This window comes from Lampetra fluviatilis, chromosome 43 (genome assembly GCF_964198595.1).
Source record: "Lampetra fluviatilis chromosome 43, kcLamFluv1.1, whole genome shotgun sequence".
Taxonomy (NCBI): domain Eukaryota; kingdom Metazoa; phylum Chordata; class Hyperoartia; order Petromyzontiformes; family Petromyzontidae; genus Lampetra; species Lampetra fluviatilis.
The window spans coordinates 2,195,146-2,209,794 of record NC_136317.1 but is presented as its reverse complement, the minus strand read 5'-3'; the positions used below and the strand labels follow the sequence as shown (position 1 = coordinate 2,209,794).

At 51.4% G+C, this 14,649-nt stretch overlaps 1 protein-coding gene across 2 annotated transcripts; it reads left to right on the top strand.

Moving 5' to 3' along the window:
- Positions 1–256: 256 nt before the first annotated feature.
- Positions 257–14,411, top strand: LOC144947006 (vitamin K-dependent protein C-like). Of its 2 annotated transcripts, XM_078876115.1 has the most exons (10): positions 258–593; positions 4,151–4,389; positions 6,426–6,447; positions 7,847–7,960; positions 8,460–8,594; positions 9,989–10,170; positions 10,714–10,837; positions 11,554–11,771; positions 12,350–12,639; positions 12,817–14,411. In XM_078876115.1, the coding sequence occupies exons 1-10, from the start codon at positions 527–529 to the stop codon at positions 13,331–13,333; spliced, it is 1,908 nt and encodes a 635-aa protein (XP_078732241.1). In that variant the 5' UTR covers positions 258–526; the 3' UTR covers positions 13,334–14,411. The 2 variants fall into 2 exon arrangements, with proteins under 2 accessions (XP_078732242.1, XP_078732241.1); XM_078876116.1 differs by lacking the exon at positions 7,847–7,960 and having other exon boundaries at positions 257–593.
- The last annotated feature ends 238 nt before the right edge of the window (positions 14,412–14,649 follow it).

Here is a 14,649-nt window from a genome sequence, read left to right as displayed (position 1 = left end):
ACTGCGGTTAGCGAGGCCTGAGGCGGGCAGGGGGGGGACGGAGCGATGCATCTATAGAGATACAGATGCCCCGGGTAGCCTTCACAGACTGTTGGGGCAAGTGCTGATATCGAGCACCAATGAAGGCGGCACGGCACACGAGGGGGTGGGTGGCCAGCCCCACGCCCGGCCGATTGTCTCCCCATTGGCGGTGTTTACGCATTCCAGCAGTCACTCATTTGAGGCTGAGTCGACTTAGGGGAAGCGCAGGACCAGTTAACGTAATCGTCACTGGCGTTGGTGGCCGTGAGCGGGATACGAACTCGGGTCGCCGGGTTCCTAGCGCAGCGCGCAAACGTTTCAGCACTGCTCCCCACGAACAAAAGACAAAGATCCCCCGTGTGGCCTCAACAGACTGTTAAGACAAGTGCATCCATAAACACGCACGCGCACGCAACACGCCACTTTGCCAGCTTCCACCCCACTCCCCACCCACCCACTCGGCCATGAACACGGAGTCCGAACACCGCACAGAGAGATCGCAGCCATGCGGCCCCTACACGCCTGCCTCGTCTGTGTCATCACCGCCCTCCTCCCACACGCCTGTCGCCCAGGTGAGGTGCGTGTGTGTCTGTCCGTGTGTCCGCGTGTCCGTGTGAGGAGTTCACAGATCCTTGAAAAAATGTGGACACAGTCCCCATCGGTGAGCTCCGGCATGCGAGGCTGGGTCATGCCCAGCCACCGCATGCCCAAACAGCTTCTGCTGTTTGACCGGATAAATGGGGCTGAACGTGCGCGGAACGGGCTAGAGCGGAGATGGAATGTGGTACAGAACGATGTGGAGCTGAGTGGACATGCCGATGACTGGTACCAACAGTGTCAACATCGGCCTCTGTGGAGGGGGCTCGTGAAGGACGCTACTGGGGAGTTTTGAGGCAGTCGCCCTTCGGCAACAACGGAGGGCAAAGGAGCGACGCTCACAACAACGAGCAGAGCCTCGGGTGGCTAAAACGCTGAAAATTGGCAAAAGTGGGGAGCACAGTTGCTGCATCTGCCAGCCATCTCAGTCCGTCAACCCATGGCTTTTGGGTTTATTCCGTGACCTGCCAGCGCGTCTTACACACTTCACGTGGCCTCAAAGTGCACCTAGCCTGGCACAAGCGCCGTGGTGACGTCACCTACCGCTGAACGGCGGTTGTCTTTATGAATTCGCGAGTGGTTAGCGCGCTACGCACGCAGCTACCAAGCTACCGGAGTTCGATTCCTGCTCACGGCCAACACCAGTAACGATTATTTGAACCGGAATTCTGCTGGCCTTAATAGGTGCTCGCTAACAACACTTGCTCCAACAGTCTATGACGGCTATACGGGGGATCTTTGTTTGCGAGCTTGCACATGTCTGTATGTCCCTGAGTGTGTCTGTGGGTATGTCCGTCTGTGCAGTACCGTATCTCTGCAAGTATGCCCGTTAAGTCCGTACATGTCCTATGTCAGTGTCTCTTGTGAGCATATCTGTACGTATGCGTGTGTCTGTCTGCGTTTGTATGTTTTCCCGTCTGTTTCCGCGTCGATCATGAGCGGAGTATGACCATACTTCACCACGCTGGCAGCGGCTTCTAGCTGGCCATCAAACTAAGACGGCCACCGCATCGCTCGCTTTCAGATGCACTTCTGCGGCCGTCTGGAACGCTCTTTTGGTATTAGGAAGTCACTTGCAGCTATGCACTTTTCAATCTAGAGGTAAAACTAATTTCTTTACAACTACATTTCGTGTTCAGTGTGTTGTCCTTCCCCCCCCCGTACCTCCTATTAGCACGGTTGGCTACGTAAGGTGTAGAAGAAGTTTAGAGTACATTCGCTGGATCCGGCGTGGACAAATGCCACCATCAAGCAGTGGATTGACGAACGGCTTGTTTAAAGTATTTACGTGCGAGGAGCGGTGGTGCAGCGGTTCGGGAACTGCGTGACGAACCCAGCGGTTTTGAGGTCCATTTCTCGCTCACGGCCAACATCGGTTGCTTCTTTACCACTCTTTGTCGTTTCACGTTTCTGATCCACGTGGTGTATCGCTGGCAACAATGCGCCGACTGAACTCTCTTCTTCAGACACATCGATTAGCCTGCTAATGTTCAGACTCAAATCCACGCCCAAATCGATACCGGCCGCCGTGGAAAAAAAAAGCTTTTGTAGCTCATCGGATTTTTCCAGTATAAAACTATTTTTGATTCGTGAACATCTGCCCAAGGTATGCAAATACCCCCCCCCCCCGCCGTATAGCATTTAACAGACAGTTGTGTCAAGTGCTGTTCGCGAGTAGCAGCGATGAAGGCCGGCGTGGCACACGAGGGGGTGGTAGGTGGCCAGCACCACGCGAACTCACACTCACCTTTGTTTCACATCGCTGTCTCTCCAGCACTCTCTCTCTCTCTCTCCTTTGCTCCGTACATTTGGACGTGACTGTCGTTTTGCTAATATTTATTTTGAGGCCAACTTTGCGGCCTTCGTTTTGTTCAGCTATTCAATAATTTACTTACGAAACCCACTTTCATATATTGCTATGTCATTAACAAACTGCGATTGCGCATGCGTCTATTTTGCCCATGACATGTGCTCAACAATTAGAGTATTTTTAAAGAAAACATTGCATCGAGCCGTCTTCGCCATCACCCGCATTTGAATGCATGTCCCTTCTGACATGGGAGGATTAGGGCTCAGCACTGCACTGGCACCACGAAGGGTCCTGGGTGCAAATCTGGGCTCCATCCGCTCGTGTTAAAGTCGGGTTCTCAAGTGTAGCGACTTCATGATCTCAACCTGGTCACCAATGACGTGGGCGCTGTTCTGGCGAGATGTTAACTACCTCGCCTGGTATTCAGGAGGTTGTGGGTTCGATCCTGACCCCAACGTCTGTATATTTGCACGTTCTCCCCATGGTCACGTGGATTTTTCTCCGGGTCCTGCGTTTTTTTCCCCTCCGCGTTTAGCATCAACGTACGTTTAGAGTATTTGGCTGCGATACATTTCCACATGATGAGCCACTTCGTTGAGCTATCATTTGTGACCATCTCGCTTCTGAAAAAGAGCTCAGTGGGCCTTACCTGGTCAAATAAAAAGGTTACAGTTGAGTTTAGACTTACATTGAGAACCACGGACTGACAGAGACCCATAGACCTGCATAGACTGGTTTGGGATTAAACCGGGTTCTCAAGGGCAGCCAGTTGATGGTCTCAACCTGGTCACGAATAACCGCACATCCAAAAAAACCCCATCGCGTTAAATTTGCTTTGTGACTTATTCTGGCTGATGGATAACATGTTCCATAACATGTTGGATTCATTGCCACGCGACGAACTCCCTTTGCCGGGGTGGAGGGTGGGGGCACATAAACACGTGATCGGAATGTGGATAACGTTCCCATTGAAGTGACTCCAAAAGTAGTTCTGTGGTGTTGTCCTCCTGGGCTGTTTCCTGGCACAAAGTGACGTGGAAACGAAGTCGATATCAACACAATATTCGCATGAATTGCGGGTGGCAATGCTAAAAACGACATTATTTTCACGTGTTTCGCGTTATTCCAAAGGTTCTGCTCGGCATCATGACACGAGCCATATTCTTCATCAGAAAATGTCACAAGTGGGCAGTGCATAACCCCATGTTAGAGAATGGCACGCAGAATGGGATATCACTGAACTAATTCTGAGATGCTTTCAAGTGACCTCTGATCTACACTTTCTGCGATGCACTTTCCCACGACACCCGTTTATGAAGACGCTGCTCCTTGCATGGCAGTCAACCCGATTTTTTTGTCTGATCTAAAAAAAAAATGCTCAAGTGGAAAAACATTTTTTTTCAATTCATTCTTTTTTTGTTGCAGTCGTTGGTGACCAGACCACAACCAGTCTCGTTACCCGGAACCACGTGTCACCTATACCCAGAATTCCAATGCTCTGGCCCCTAAACCACGGAGCTATGTACTTCTAGATTGAAAACTCATTTCTCTAGAACCGCTTTTTGTGCTTAAGTTGGTTGTCCTTCCCCGCACCTCGACGGTTGGCTACGTACGGTGCGAAAGAAGTTCAACATACGTACACACAGACACGTACAGCCGGCTCCCACGGAACACCCCTCGTTAATGCGTTGTCGCGGTCGCCCTGATCATGACAAATCGTAGGTGCTGCGGAAGTGGTTTTGAATCGACGAGAGGCAACCAGCTTCTTGAGTGCCAAGACGTCGGCTCAGCAGGGGCAGCAGTGGCAACAGGGGCAGCAGCAGCATCACCGGAACCGGCGTGCCAAACCGATACGCGAGATCCTGGAGGAGATCAGGCCTGGCTCCCTGGAGCGCGAGTGTGTCGAGGAGACGTGCACCATGGAGGAAGTGCACGAGATCACGGGCGACACACGCAAGACGGTGAGGAGGACGCGTGGCTGTGGGTGGGCGAGAGGGGCTGGTCTGGGAGGGTTTCCAAATGGGAACTTTTTTATCGTCATCCTCGCAGCAGCAGTAGCAGCAGCGGATTTTGGCTGGGCCATCGAACAAAGGCGATCACCGCATCGCGCGCTTTCGGATGCGCTTATGCGGCCGTGTGGAACGCTCTGCCTTTCAGTGTTATGAAGCCACTGGTGCTATGCACCTTTAAATCATCTAGATTGAAACCCCATTTCTTTATAACAGTTTTTTTTGTGTTTAGTTGGTTGTCCTTCCCCCACACCTCCGATGAGCATGGTTAGCTATTTACGGTGCGAAAGAAGTTCAGCATACATACCTACATCAATACGGTTATACGGTTTGCATATTTGTTAAAATAAAAAATAATTCAAGCCAATGTTAAATGCTACCAACAGTTTAATTCTGGATCAAATTTGGTAGGGAAAGTATTGTAGATGTAATAATTATGAAGAGAAGGTTGTGATGAGTGGGAAACATGCAAAGGGGTTAGCAACTTGTAGGAAAGCGTTGTAGATGTCATCAGAAAGACGAGCACGCTGCAGGCAAACAAACGTACAGCTGCAAATGCAGGCGGGTGTTTTCCCAATGTTCGGTTTTTATCTCGCTCGCCCCCCCTCTGCTGGCTGGGATGCGAGGTGGGTGGCTGTACTAGGATCACCGCGTGTGTTTGCACACAGAGGAGCACGGGGTTTTAGTTATCTGTAGCAAACATGGTGCACGTCCTTGTGTGTACAGTGCGTGTTTATGCACGTGTACACGTGTGTGTGTCATTGCGTATGCGAAACGTGGACCCCCCCCCCCCCTAATGGAGCATCTTCGACGGTTAGAAATATTTAGGCTGGACTGCCTACGATCCATCCTGGGTTTAACCAGGCTGGATTGTGTGAGGAGCTCACAAATCCTTGAAAGATCTGGACAAAGTCCCATCGGTGAGCTCCTCCGGCAGGCAAGGCTGCGTTGGCTGGGTCATGTAGCCCGCATGCCCAGCCACCGCATGCCTAAATAGCTTTTGTTCGGCCGGATTTACAGATTCTGAAGTCGTTTGGTGGGTGGTTGAAGAGCCGGGCAGACGCGAGGTCCCGCACCTCCGATCAGCACCGTAGGCCACGTACGGTGAGAAAGAGGCAGAGGTGTGGACTCGAGTCATGTGACTTGGACTCGAGTCAGACTCGAGTCATGAATTTGATGACTTGCGACTCGACTTGGACTTGCATAACAATGACTTTGTCCCACCTATGAGATGTGGACTCGAGTCATGTGACTTGGACTCGAGTCAGACTCGAGTCATGAATTTGATGACTTGCGACTCGACTTGGACTTGCATAACAATGACTTTGTCCCACCTCTGGAAAGAGGTTCAACGTACGTACGTAAGCTGGTGGACGAACCCAAGCGCCAAGTTGGTGACATTGGGGTAGTGGGCGTCCTGGCAGCAGATGTCCTGAGATGGTTGCGTAGCTGCGCGAAATCATTCTAAACGCTAGGGCATGGAATGGCCTTGCCATTCTGGCAAATTGCCCGATGATGCTGGATGTAATTACCAGCGAAACGTCGTACGACTCAAAAATTGTAAATGTTGTGGATTCACTCTTCAACACACCGGTGGGCTAAAGTAGTGAACTATTTGTCTTTTGTCAACGTGACGCATTTTTTTACTGATTGGCCGTGTCGGGTGGTGGAGGGTTACGACACATTTATAAATAACGCGATCTAACCCAAAAACCTTCATTATGAATAATATTGGTCGCGAAAGCCTCCTCCGTGTTAAATAGCCAAGCAAGTTACATTTGGCTTGGTCATTGTGGCCTAATCCAAAACATCTATCATGAATTTGTAATATCAGCTTCGGTAACCCACATGCTACATTAGCAACACATTTAACTGTACTGCCTCTTACAGGCACAACTTCCATACCCTGTTGTTATTAATCTACGAATTTGTTTCCTCAATATGCTCTGCTTCATCACTTTCCTAATCATATGTCTGTTTACTTTCAGATTGAATTTTGGAACAAATCTGGTGAGTTATGGTATTGGCAAAACAAATGTGTGCTATGGGTTCGTAGCTGAAGGAGGTCCTAATGGCCATGGCAGAGCCCTTACTGCCGAGATCCTGCTTTTGAATCCGTGTCGCATCCTCCTGCGATTCAACTGGGTCACAAGGTGTCGAGTGTTGACGGTCTCATCCAGGTCACCAACGACCGCACAACAAAGTCGAAGCGTCGCGTTTCATAGTTCTCTCGCTTCGGCTAATTCCGGCTCTTACGACTAAACAACGTTAGTTTTTGATTTACTCGCAACACTCTCTGACAGGTAAAGTCACGTAGAACGAAAATAATAAAATAATAAAACTAAAACATAATAAAATACAATACAATTCTAAAACATAATAAAATACAATGCAATTTTCACGACGTTTCGGCCATGAATGACGCTGTCTTTCCGACAGCCCTGTTCTTCACCTGAGGACGGCTGCTTGCGTTGTGGCCGAAACGTCGTGAGAATTGTATTTTATTATGTTTAAGTTTTATTATTTTATTATTTCCCTTCTACGTCACTTTACCGAAAGAACCAAGAAGATGAATCCCTGCAGTCACGAAAGCTTTAAATAGAAACTCTCTGACAGGTCACGCAGAAGGTTTGCCCACCCCCCTCCTAGAGGCCTATTGACGAAAACTCATCAAAAGTTAGTTCTGTGACGTCATCTCCTGGGGCCATTCTCCGACACGAGGGCTGCCATGCTGCTTGTTGTCGAAGTCGTTCCACATGAAACTCAAATAGTCTCCGTGCTCGCAGAAGCGCTCAGCAGTGAAAATTCCACATTCCCATGGCGGAGGTGGATGTCCACAACGATCACCCCCTGGTGACTTCGCACAAATTTGCGTCACACTTTCTTCCCCAGAGGAATGATGGGCCGAGTGAATCCCCAAGCAGGAGTTGAACTCCCCAAACCTTCTGTTTGTGAGCCACTCGCTCTACGGCTGAGTCACCTGGCAGGACATTCAATTATTATTGTTGTTGTTGTATTGTAATAGGTCGTAACATTTTGGTCGTATCAAGTACTCTGACCACAATAACACTGGGGGGGAGGCGGGGTGGCAGATAAGGAGAAGTCATGAATCCAGACGGCATTGACAACACCGTAACCGATGCCCAAGTGAGATGTTGTTGACTGTGGCAAGAACACCCAAATCCAAATGGTGAGATGGTAAGAGTGGTCCTTGGGGAATGGGTCAACTATAACAGCAGATGACCCTTGAAGGTTGGTTGGCAGCTCTCCAACAGCAGTGGGCTCGGGCAGCAGAAAGCAGGCAAGAAGCAACGGCGAGTTTGTGGTGGCGGTGGCTTTAACGGCATTGGTCGCAGTGATGACTTTGAAGTCTTCACTTTGACCTCCATCATCCCATTATCTCCCACAGACGGAGATCAGTGCGCATCGAGCCCCTGTCAGAACAATGCCACCTGCCACGATCGGAAGGGCCTATACATCTGCACGTGCGACGAAGGATGGGAGGGCATCAACTGTGAGCTGGGTGAGAATTCGTCTCCGCTGGGAGGAATACAAAAAATTAACGAACGTTCCCATTTGGCCGAGACAGTCCCAGTGGTTTCAGAAAGCCTGTCCCGGTGAGCTGCCCGGAAACTTTTCTACTCTGGCCTCAAGGCAGGTGGTGGTGGTGATTCGACTGTGTCACAGCTGACGGATCTGACAGAAGGAAGGAAGCGACGGTGAGATTTGGTGCATTAATGGCCCTGATGACCTCTCAGTAGAGGTGGTCCGAGATATTTTAAGGAGAGGTGGGGGGGGGGGGGGGGTGACATGGCGATCCCAGAAACTTTTAAAATAGGCCCTTAGTTAAAACAAACAGATTTGTTTTCTGATCGACATCAATAAAATACAACTTTTCTGGGTCTCAAAGTGGCCACCATCAGCCCCATCGCTCGTCATCTTGGCTCATCAACCGCCTTTCGGAATCTCGAGTTTCGACCTTGCCTGTGACCTCCTGACCCCTGGGCCTTCACCGTCCGCAGGCAGACGCACGTGCGCCGAAGACAACGGGGGTTGCGACCACTTCTGTCTCCCTGCGGAGGACAAGGGCAGCCGCAAGTGCGAGTGCGCCGCCGGCTACACGCTGGCGCCCGACGGCATGGCCTGCAACCAGTCCGGTACGAAGCAGCCTACCGCGGCGGCACCGGCAGTCCGCAATGAGATGTAGCCGCGACATCGTCGTGGCGGTGGTAGGAGCCATGGCCAGCCACGGTTAGGGAGCAAAAGGGGAACTTTTTCCCTGGGCCTCGCACAATAGAGGGCCCACAACTGGCCTCTATCCCTGTTGCATTGTCCTGTACAAGAGGTGATTTCATCACTTCCTCTCAGGCACCTCGACTCCTTTGGCAGCCACTTGGTTGTTAGTCTCATCGTGCAGTGGATATGTTTTCAACTTGCGTTTGTTCTCTACGTCCGTCCCTTAGTGTCATTTCAAGTTTACACCTCGCCATGCATATTACATAAAACATAGACATACGAAGCATGCCTGCGACCACATCGACCGATGGGTTTTGTTTGGGTTGTGCCGCGTATTGATATTCAGTTCCCGAAGCTCCCAGTTTCACCGAAACTTGGGATATATTACCAGACAAGACGCGGGGTACAAACCAGCCAATTGGGATTACACGCAGTAGCAATCATCGCCCCCCTACTGGCAGACCACTTGCAGGCCAGGTGCCGAGTCACTTTGTTCCCACAGGCGCGGCTGCCGCTGGGGGTGCCCTTTCAAATGTGTTGAGTACGAGACGTGACGCAAGTCGCTTATCAAGCGCTCCGAGATGCCCCCGGCGTAAAAGGAGGGCGCTCTTATCAAGAAACAAATCGCGGTTATCGCCAGGGGCAGTTTCTTCATTAGGGCGATTGGGCGACGCACCACCAATGTCATTCAACCACAGAGTCACGCTAGCCGTCACTGTGCCTCTGGATATAGTCCAATCAGCGTCATGCTACGTTCTGTGGAGTACCGCCTCTTTTTGGGCGATTTCCCTCCAGCTGAGAATCGCCCCGAGTGGTCCCATAGACTTACATTCAAAGATGATTTTTTTCGAACGGGGGCGCTGCAATGCATTCTCTGGCTTCCGGGAGGGCTCGCCCTAACGTGCTTACGTCATCATACGTGCTTACGTCATCATACGTAAGCACGTTTCATCCAACAATATAATTTGTCGCCACCTAGTGGAATCTTTAATAAAAGAAACTTGAGTGGTTTGTTTTAATAGTGAGTATAGAAACAAACAAGATGTATTGTAAGAGTCACTTTATTTTTCATTAATATTAAAGAAGTGAAGTTGCCTTTACATGCTTAAGCTGTTCATTTATCCATTGCATGGGTGGACCTTATCCTTATCAATCATCCAGACATTTGCCCCCCCCTGAGAGATTTTGCAGGAGCCGCCACTGGTTATCGCTACAACCTGTAAGAGCCGTGCAGAACAAAGCAGCAGCAACAAAACCTACGCGGGAGCAATCGACGAGTCACGCCACGTGTCTGTCGCCCACTCTGTCCCGCCAGTGGACATCCCGTGCGGGAAGATCCAGGTGCGTTCTCCCTCTCCCGTCATCTCGCCCTCGGAGGAGGCGTCGATGACGGAGCAGGCCAACCACACGACGGTCGCGGAGCCCGAGAGGGGCCCGTTCCTCACTCCGCGCATCACGGGAGGACAGATCTGCACCAAGGGCCACTGCCCCTGGCAGGTGACAGACGTCGCTGGCGAGAGAGAGAGACAACGAGTGGGGGTTGCTGGTTTTTCCTGCCTTGACCTCGGCTCACGATGACAGGGGGCAAAGGGGCGGAGGCTACCTGCGTGGTGGGCGGGGTTTAAGTAGCGTGGGCGGAGCCTATGAGCAGTAGGCAGAGGGAGGGGGGCAATGTCAGAGTGAGGGGGGGGGCACTGGTGGGGGTTGTGCGTGGGGCTAGTGGTTGAGTAGGCGTGGCTACTTTAAAGTGGGTGGGGCTGATGGAGGGGGGGGACCACCAATCAGTGGTGGGCGGGGTTTAAGTAGCGTGGGCGGAGCCTATGAGCAGTAGGCAGGGGAAAGGCAATGTCAGAATGAGGGGGGCCATTGTCAGAGTGAGGGGGGGGGGCACTAGGGGGGGGGGGGTGTGCGTGGGGCTAGTGGTTGAGTAGGCGTGGACCACCAGTCAGCCAGCAATGCGTCCCTGTTGAACTCGCCGGGAAGAAATCCGGTCGACTTTTTTTGACGACTGTTATTCTCACCCGATTGTTTGTGCTGCAGGTGTTGCTTATCAAAGGCACCAACAAGGCTTACTGTGGGGGCACCCTGATCCACCAGCAATGGGTGCTCACAGCTGCGCATTGCGTCTCCGTTCAAGAAAAGTACCCCACGTTTGTCCGACTGGGTAAGGACAATTATTATTTTACACAGGGCACGGAGGCTTTGCACGCGCGTCAGTACTGTTATATTTATCAAGCCTTTTCTTGGTTCTTTCCCTTCTACGTGACTTTACCGAAAGAACCAATAATATGAATCCCTGCAGTCAAGAAAGCTTTAAATCGAAATTTATTAAGCCTGTTTACCCAGGACAGCCAAATGTATCGTGTTCTTGTATAATTTTTTTGTCGTAACTCTCCGACCTGCCCCGACTGGACATCTGTGAAAACAGAGCTTTGTGGCTCATCGGATTCCTCCTCCACTATAAATATTGTGATTCTCAAATGTTTGCAGCAGGGAGCGATGTTGCTGCTGTGTGTAACCACATTGAGGAATTTGCAGTTAATTTTCCAGCACTGGGATGTTTGTCCAGGAGCAGGTACGATACAAGTCTCGAAGCAGTGCTCATATCCGAATTACAGCCCTGAGCCAGTGGTGAAGAATCCCTCATTCCTATGGCAGGGTCGAGTCCATCTATAGAGGGCAATCACTGTCCACTCCCTCCCCAAAATGTTATCAAACCGTTGGGAGAGATGACTGAGCCGAGTCAACCCCCCGCCAGGATTTTAACTCGCGACCTTCAGATCGCGCGCGGAGAGAGAGAGACCGCTCGCTCAACCACGGGGGGCCCCCCCACCCCCCGTGCATTTTGTTGTTGTTGTTGTTGTTGTTGTGCGACACCAGGCGACCACTACCGCAACAAGCCAGAGCCCGAGGAGCGCACCGTGGCCGTGGCCGAGATAATCGCTCACCCGCACTTCAACCTGCGCACCTTCTACAACGACATCGCCCTGCTGCGGCTGCGACATGCCGCGGGGCTCAGCCCCTACATCGTGCCCGCCTGCCTGCCCGACCCGCGCGCGGCCGAGAGGAGCCTCTTGCTACCCGGAGTCCGCGCGGTGGTACCAGTCCGCGGGGGGGAGAGGGGGGCAGCTTGGGGAACTTCGATCCCGCAGGATGACTTTGTCGCTTGCGGTTCTGTTTGGTGTAGAACTTTGTGTGTTTATGCACCTTTGTAATAGTCACCCTGGAACTATTTAGATGCTTTTGTAACTTGATTTTACTATCGATGTTTGTTTTTGTTATTTAGTCTACCTTTTGAAATTGGAAGTGTTTATCGATTACTCTTTTCCATATCTCCGCAAAAGCGCGGTTATTTTTTCTCTAACTTCTAATTGGTTATTTTCACTCGGATTTATATTTGCATCATTCTTGTACGTGCTCTGATGTTATCGCTTTGTTAGTGTAAATGTTGGTGGTGGTGGTGATTATATTAGTGATGGCAGTGTTGGTAAAGATGACGGTAATGAGGGTTATTTATCAGTGATTGCCAGATAATCTCATTATGAATCATCCGAGACAGACAGACGCGCAGCCTCAGGGCCTGACGCCACGACGTCAGCTTTGTTGGCTCAGCAATTGCGATCACTCTTGACAAGTCCACCACGTCGCATGTCCCTCCACCCCCACTCACTTACAGGTCAGTGGGTGGGGACGAACCCTGGAGCAACCAGGGCTCAGTGGCTCCGGCAGGCAGTCGATTGGCAACGAAGAGCAAGAGGTCTTGGTCGAACCTGCCCTCCCCGAGGTCTCGGGCCACTCGTGCGTGGAAAGCCAAGGAGGACACCAAGTCAACCCCGAAGAAGTCGTTCCGTGTGATCCCCCAGCCGCAGGAAACGACAAAAACAATGCCACTTCAGCTGGTTTCAGCGAAGAGGATTTGGCCAGACCCGATGGTCGTTCTGCAAACCCGAAAATTAGAGGTCAAAGGTAAGCAGAGCTGAGGGTTAATGCGTCACAAGTAATAACGCATTCATGTAATCGGTTGACTGCAATGGGGCACCAGTAAATCCCGTGTGGTTACTTTGTGGGTTTTTGTTGCTTGGTTTTTGCTTGGTCCTCCAAATGAAGCCACCTGTGACCACCGTTCTCCTTCTCCCCAAACAGCAGGCCTCCGGTTAGGGCGCCTCCCATCAAACCGTGGAGTCCCAAACCAGCGTCGCAAAAGCCCAACAAACCCAGCAGCAGCGGTAGCGGCGGCAGCGGCAGCAGCAGCAGCAGCAGCGTCATCGCTGCATCCGTTCTGGGCCAGAGTGACATGTCCCCCGTGCTCCGATTCGCCCGCGTCTCGCTCGTGTCGCACGAGACGTGCATCAACACCTCCCGCTTCGCCGTCACGCGCGACATGCTGTGCGCTGGGCCGGGAGCGCCGGCGGGGTCCAGCGGGGGCGCCCCACAAGCGGACGCTTGCGACGGGGACAGCGGGGGCCCGCTGGTGGCCCCGCTGGTGGCACGGGGACGTGACCGTACGTGGTTCGTGATCGGCCTCGTGAGCTGGGGCGAGGGGTGCGCGTTGCCGGGCAAGTACGGCATTTACACGCGCGTCAGCCGCTACGTGTTGTGGATCGAGAGCAGCATCAGGGCAGCGGAGGCGGGACGCGTCGGTGGCAGTCGAGGAGCGTGACGATGAGAAGGGAAGGAGAGAGTGGACAGGCAGCGGGCTTTGGATGAGAGGTTAGGGGCAGCTTCTGGGTAGGCCGAATTTTAGGAAGATGAGACCCAAAAGCCAAACGGCTCTTCTCTGTGAACTACACACTAATAATGTGACATTTTTCTCCCCACGCGATTTGATGAGTTTGTCACGACTCTGGGTGCTGATTCGATTCGAGGATTTCTTCTGGAGATGGCTTCGAGTGACTCAGAGGTGAGAGCACTGAGCTAGCATCACTGAGATCCTGGGTATGAATCTGGGTTTCTGCTGCCCATGATTAAACCGTGTTCTCAAGTCTACAGACGTTATTATCTCAGTCTGATCACATACAAAAACATATTTAGTCTGCAATTCACTTAGCTAAATTCCACCTTTGAGAATCCAAATGATAGGTTAGACTTCCACGCGACAATCTCATAGCAGTGTGGAAAAGTGCGGCCAGGACTGTGTCAAAAAGATAAGAGCCGTTTGATTTCGGGTTGTATCTTTCTTGATGCGCCAAGGGGTAGGATTAGGGATAGACTTAAAGAGGAAAATTGGTTTTGGGGTCTGGTTGTGTGTGGTTTGGTTACGGATAAAGCACGCTCGCAATTACATTGAGAGACGGGGAGAGGAGCGCATGTGACTGGGATTCACAGCATTCAGCAGGGATCTATCCGAAGGGGTCGATCGAATTTCGAGACATCTTACAGACCGTAAGGAAACTGAGCCTGGGCCAGGCACTGACTGGATGGGATGACGGCCGATGGACAAAGGTGGCGATGGAATAACAGCCAAAGCAGGGAGGGATTCCCGAGAGGATGACCACGGTGGTGGAGATGGGGCGATGAAATCAGTTCTTGCGCAGGAGTGAGATTGGTTGTGGTATTGCAGGGCCTTGAATGTTAAATATATCGTGGCCTTCATCCAGCAGTGGATATACCAGGCTCGTGATGATGATGATGATGGTTTTTGGGAAGACCTGTATGCTGTTGGCTAGTGTGGCTATGATACAACTCATCGAAATGGATTCTGAGTTATGAAATAAAAAGTAAAGTGTATTTACAACCTACATACAGGGCCTTGGAAATTGTGTTCCACATTGGAGACTTCACCCACAACAACACGTGAGTTACACTGTAGATTCTCACACAACACGTGAGTTACACTGTAGATTCTCACAGAACAACACGTGTGTTACACTGTAGATTCTCACACAACAACACGTGAGTTACACTGTAGATTCTCACACAACAACACGTGTGTTACACTGTAGATTCTCACACAACAACACGTGAGTTACACTGTAG

Excerpts from the sequence above, each read along its gene's own strand:
- LOC144947006 (XM_078876115.1), top strand. The coding sequence starts at position 527 with ATGCGGCCCCTACACGCCTGCCTCGTCTGTGTCATCACCGCCCTCCTC. Across the intron at positions 6,448-7,846 it reads TGAATTTTGGAACAAATCTG|ACGGAGATCAGTGCGCATCG; the intron begins GTGAGTTATGGT and ends TATCTCCCACAG. Across the intron at positions 12,640-12,816 it reads CCGAAAATTAGAGGTCAAAG|CAGGCCTCCGGTTAGGGCGC; the intron begins GTAAGCAGAGCT and ends CTCCCCAAACAG.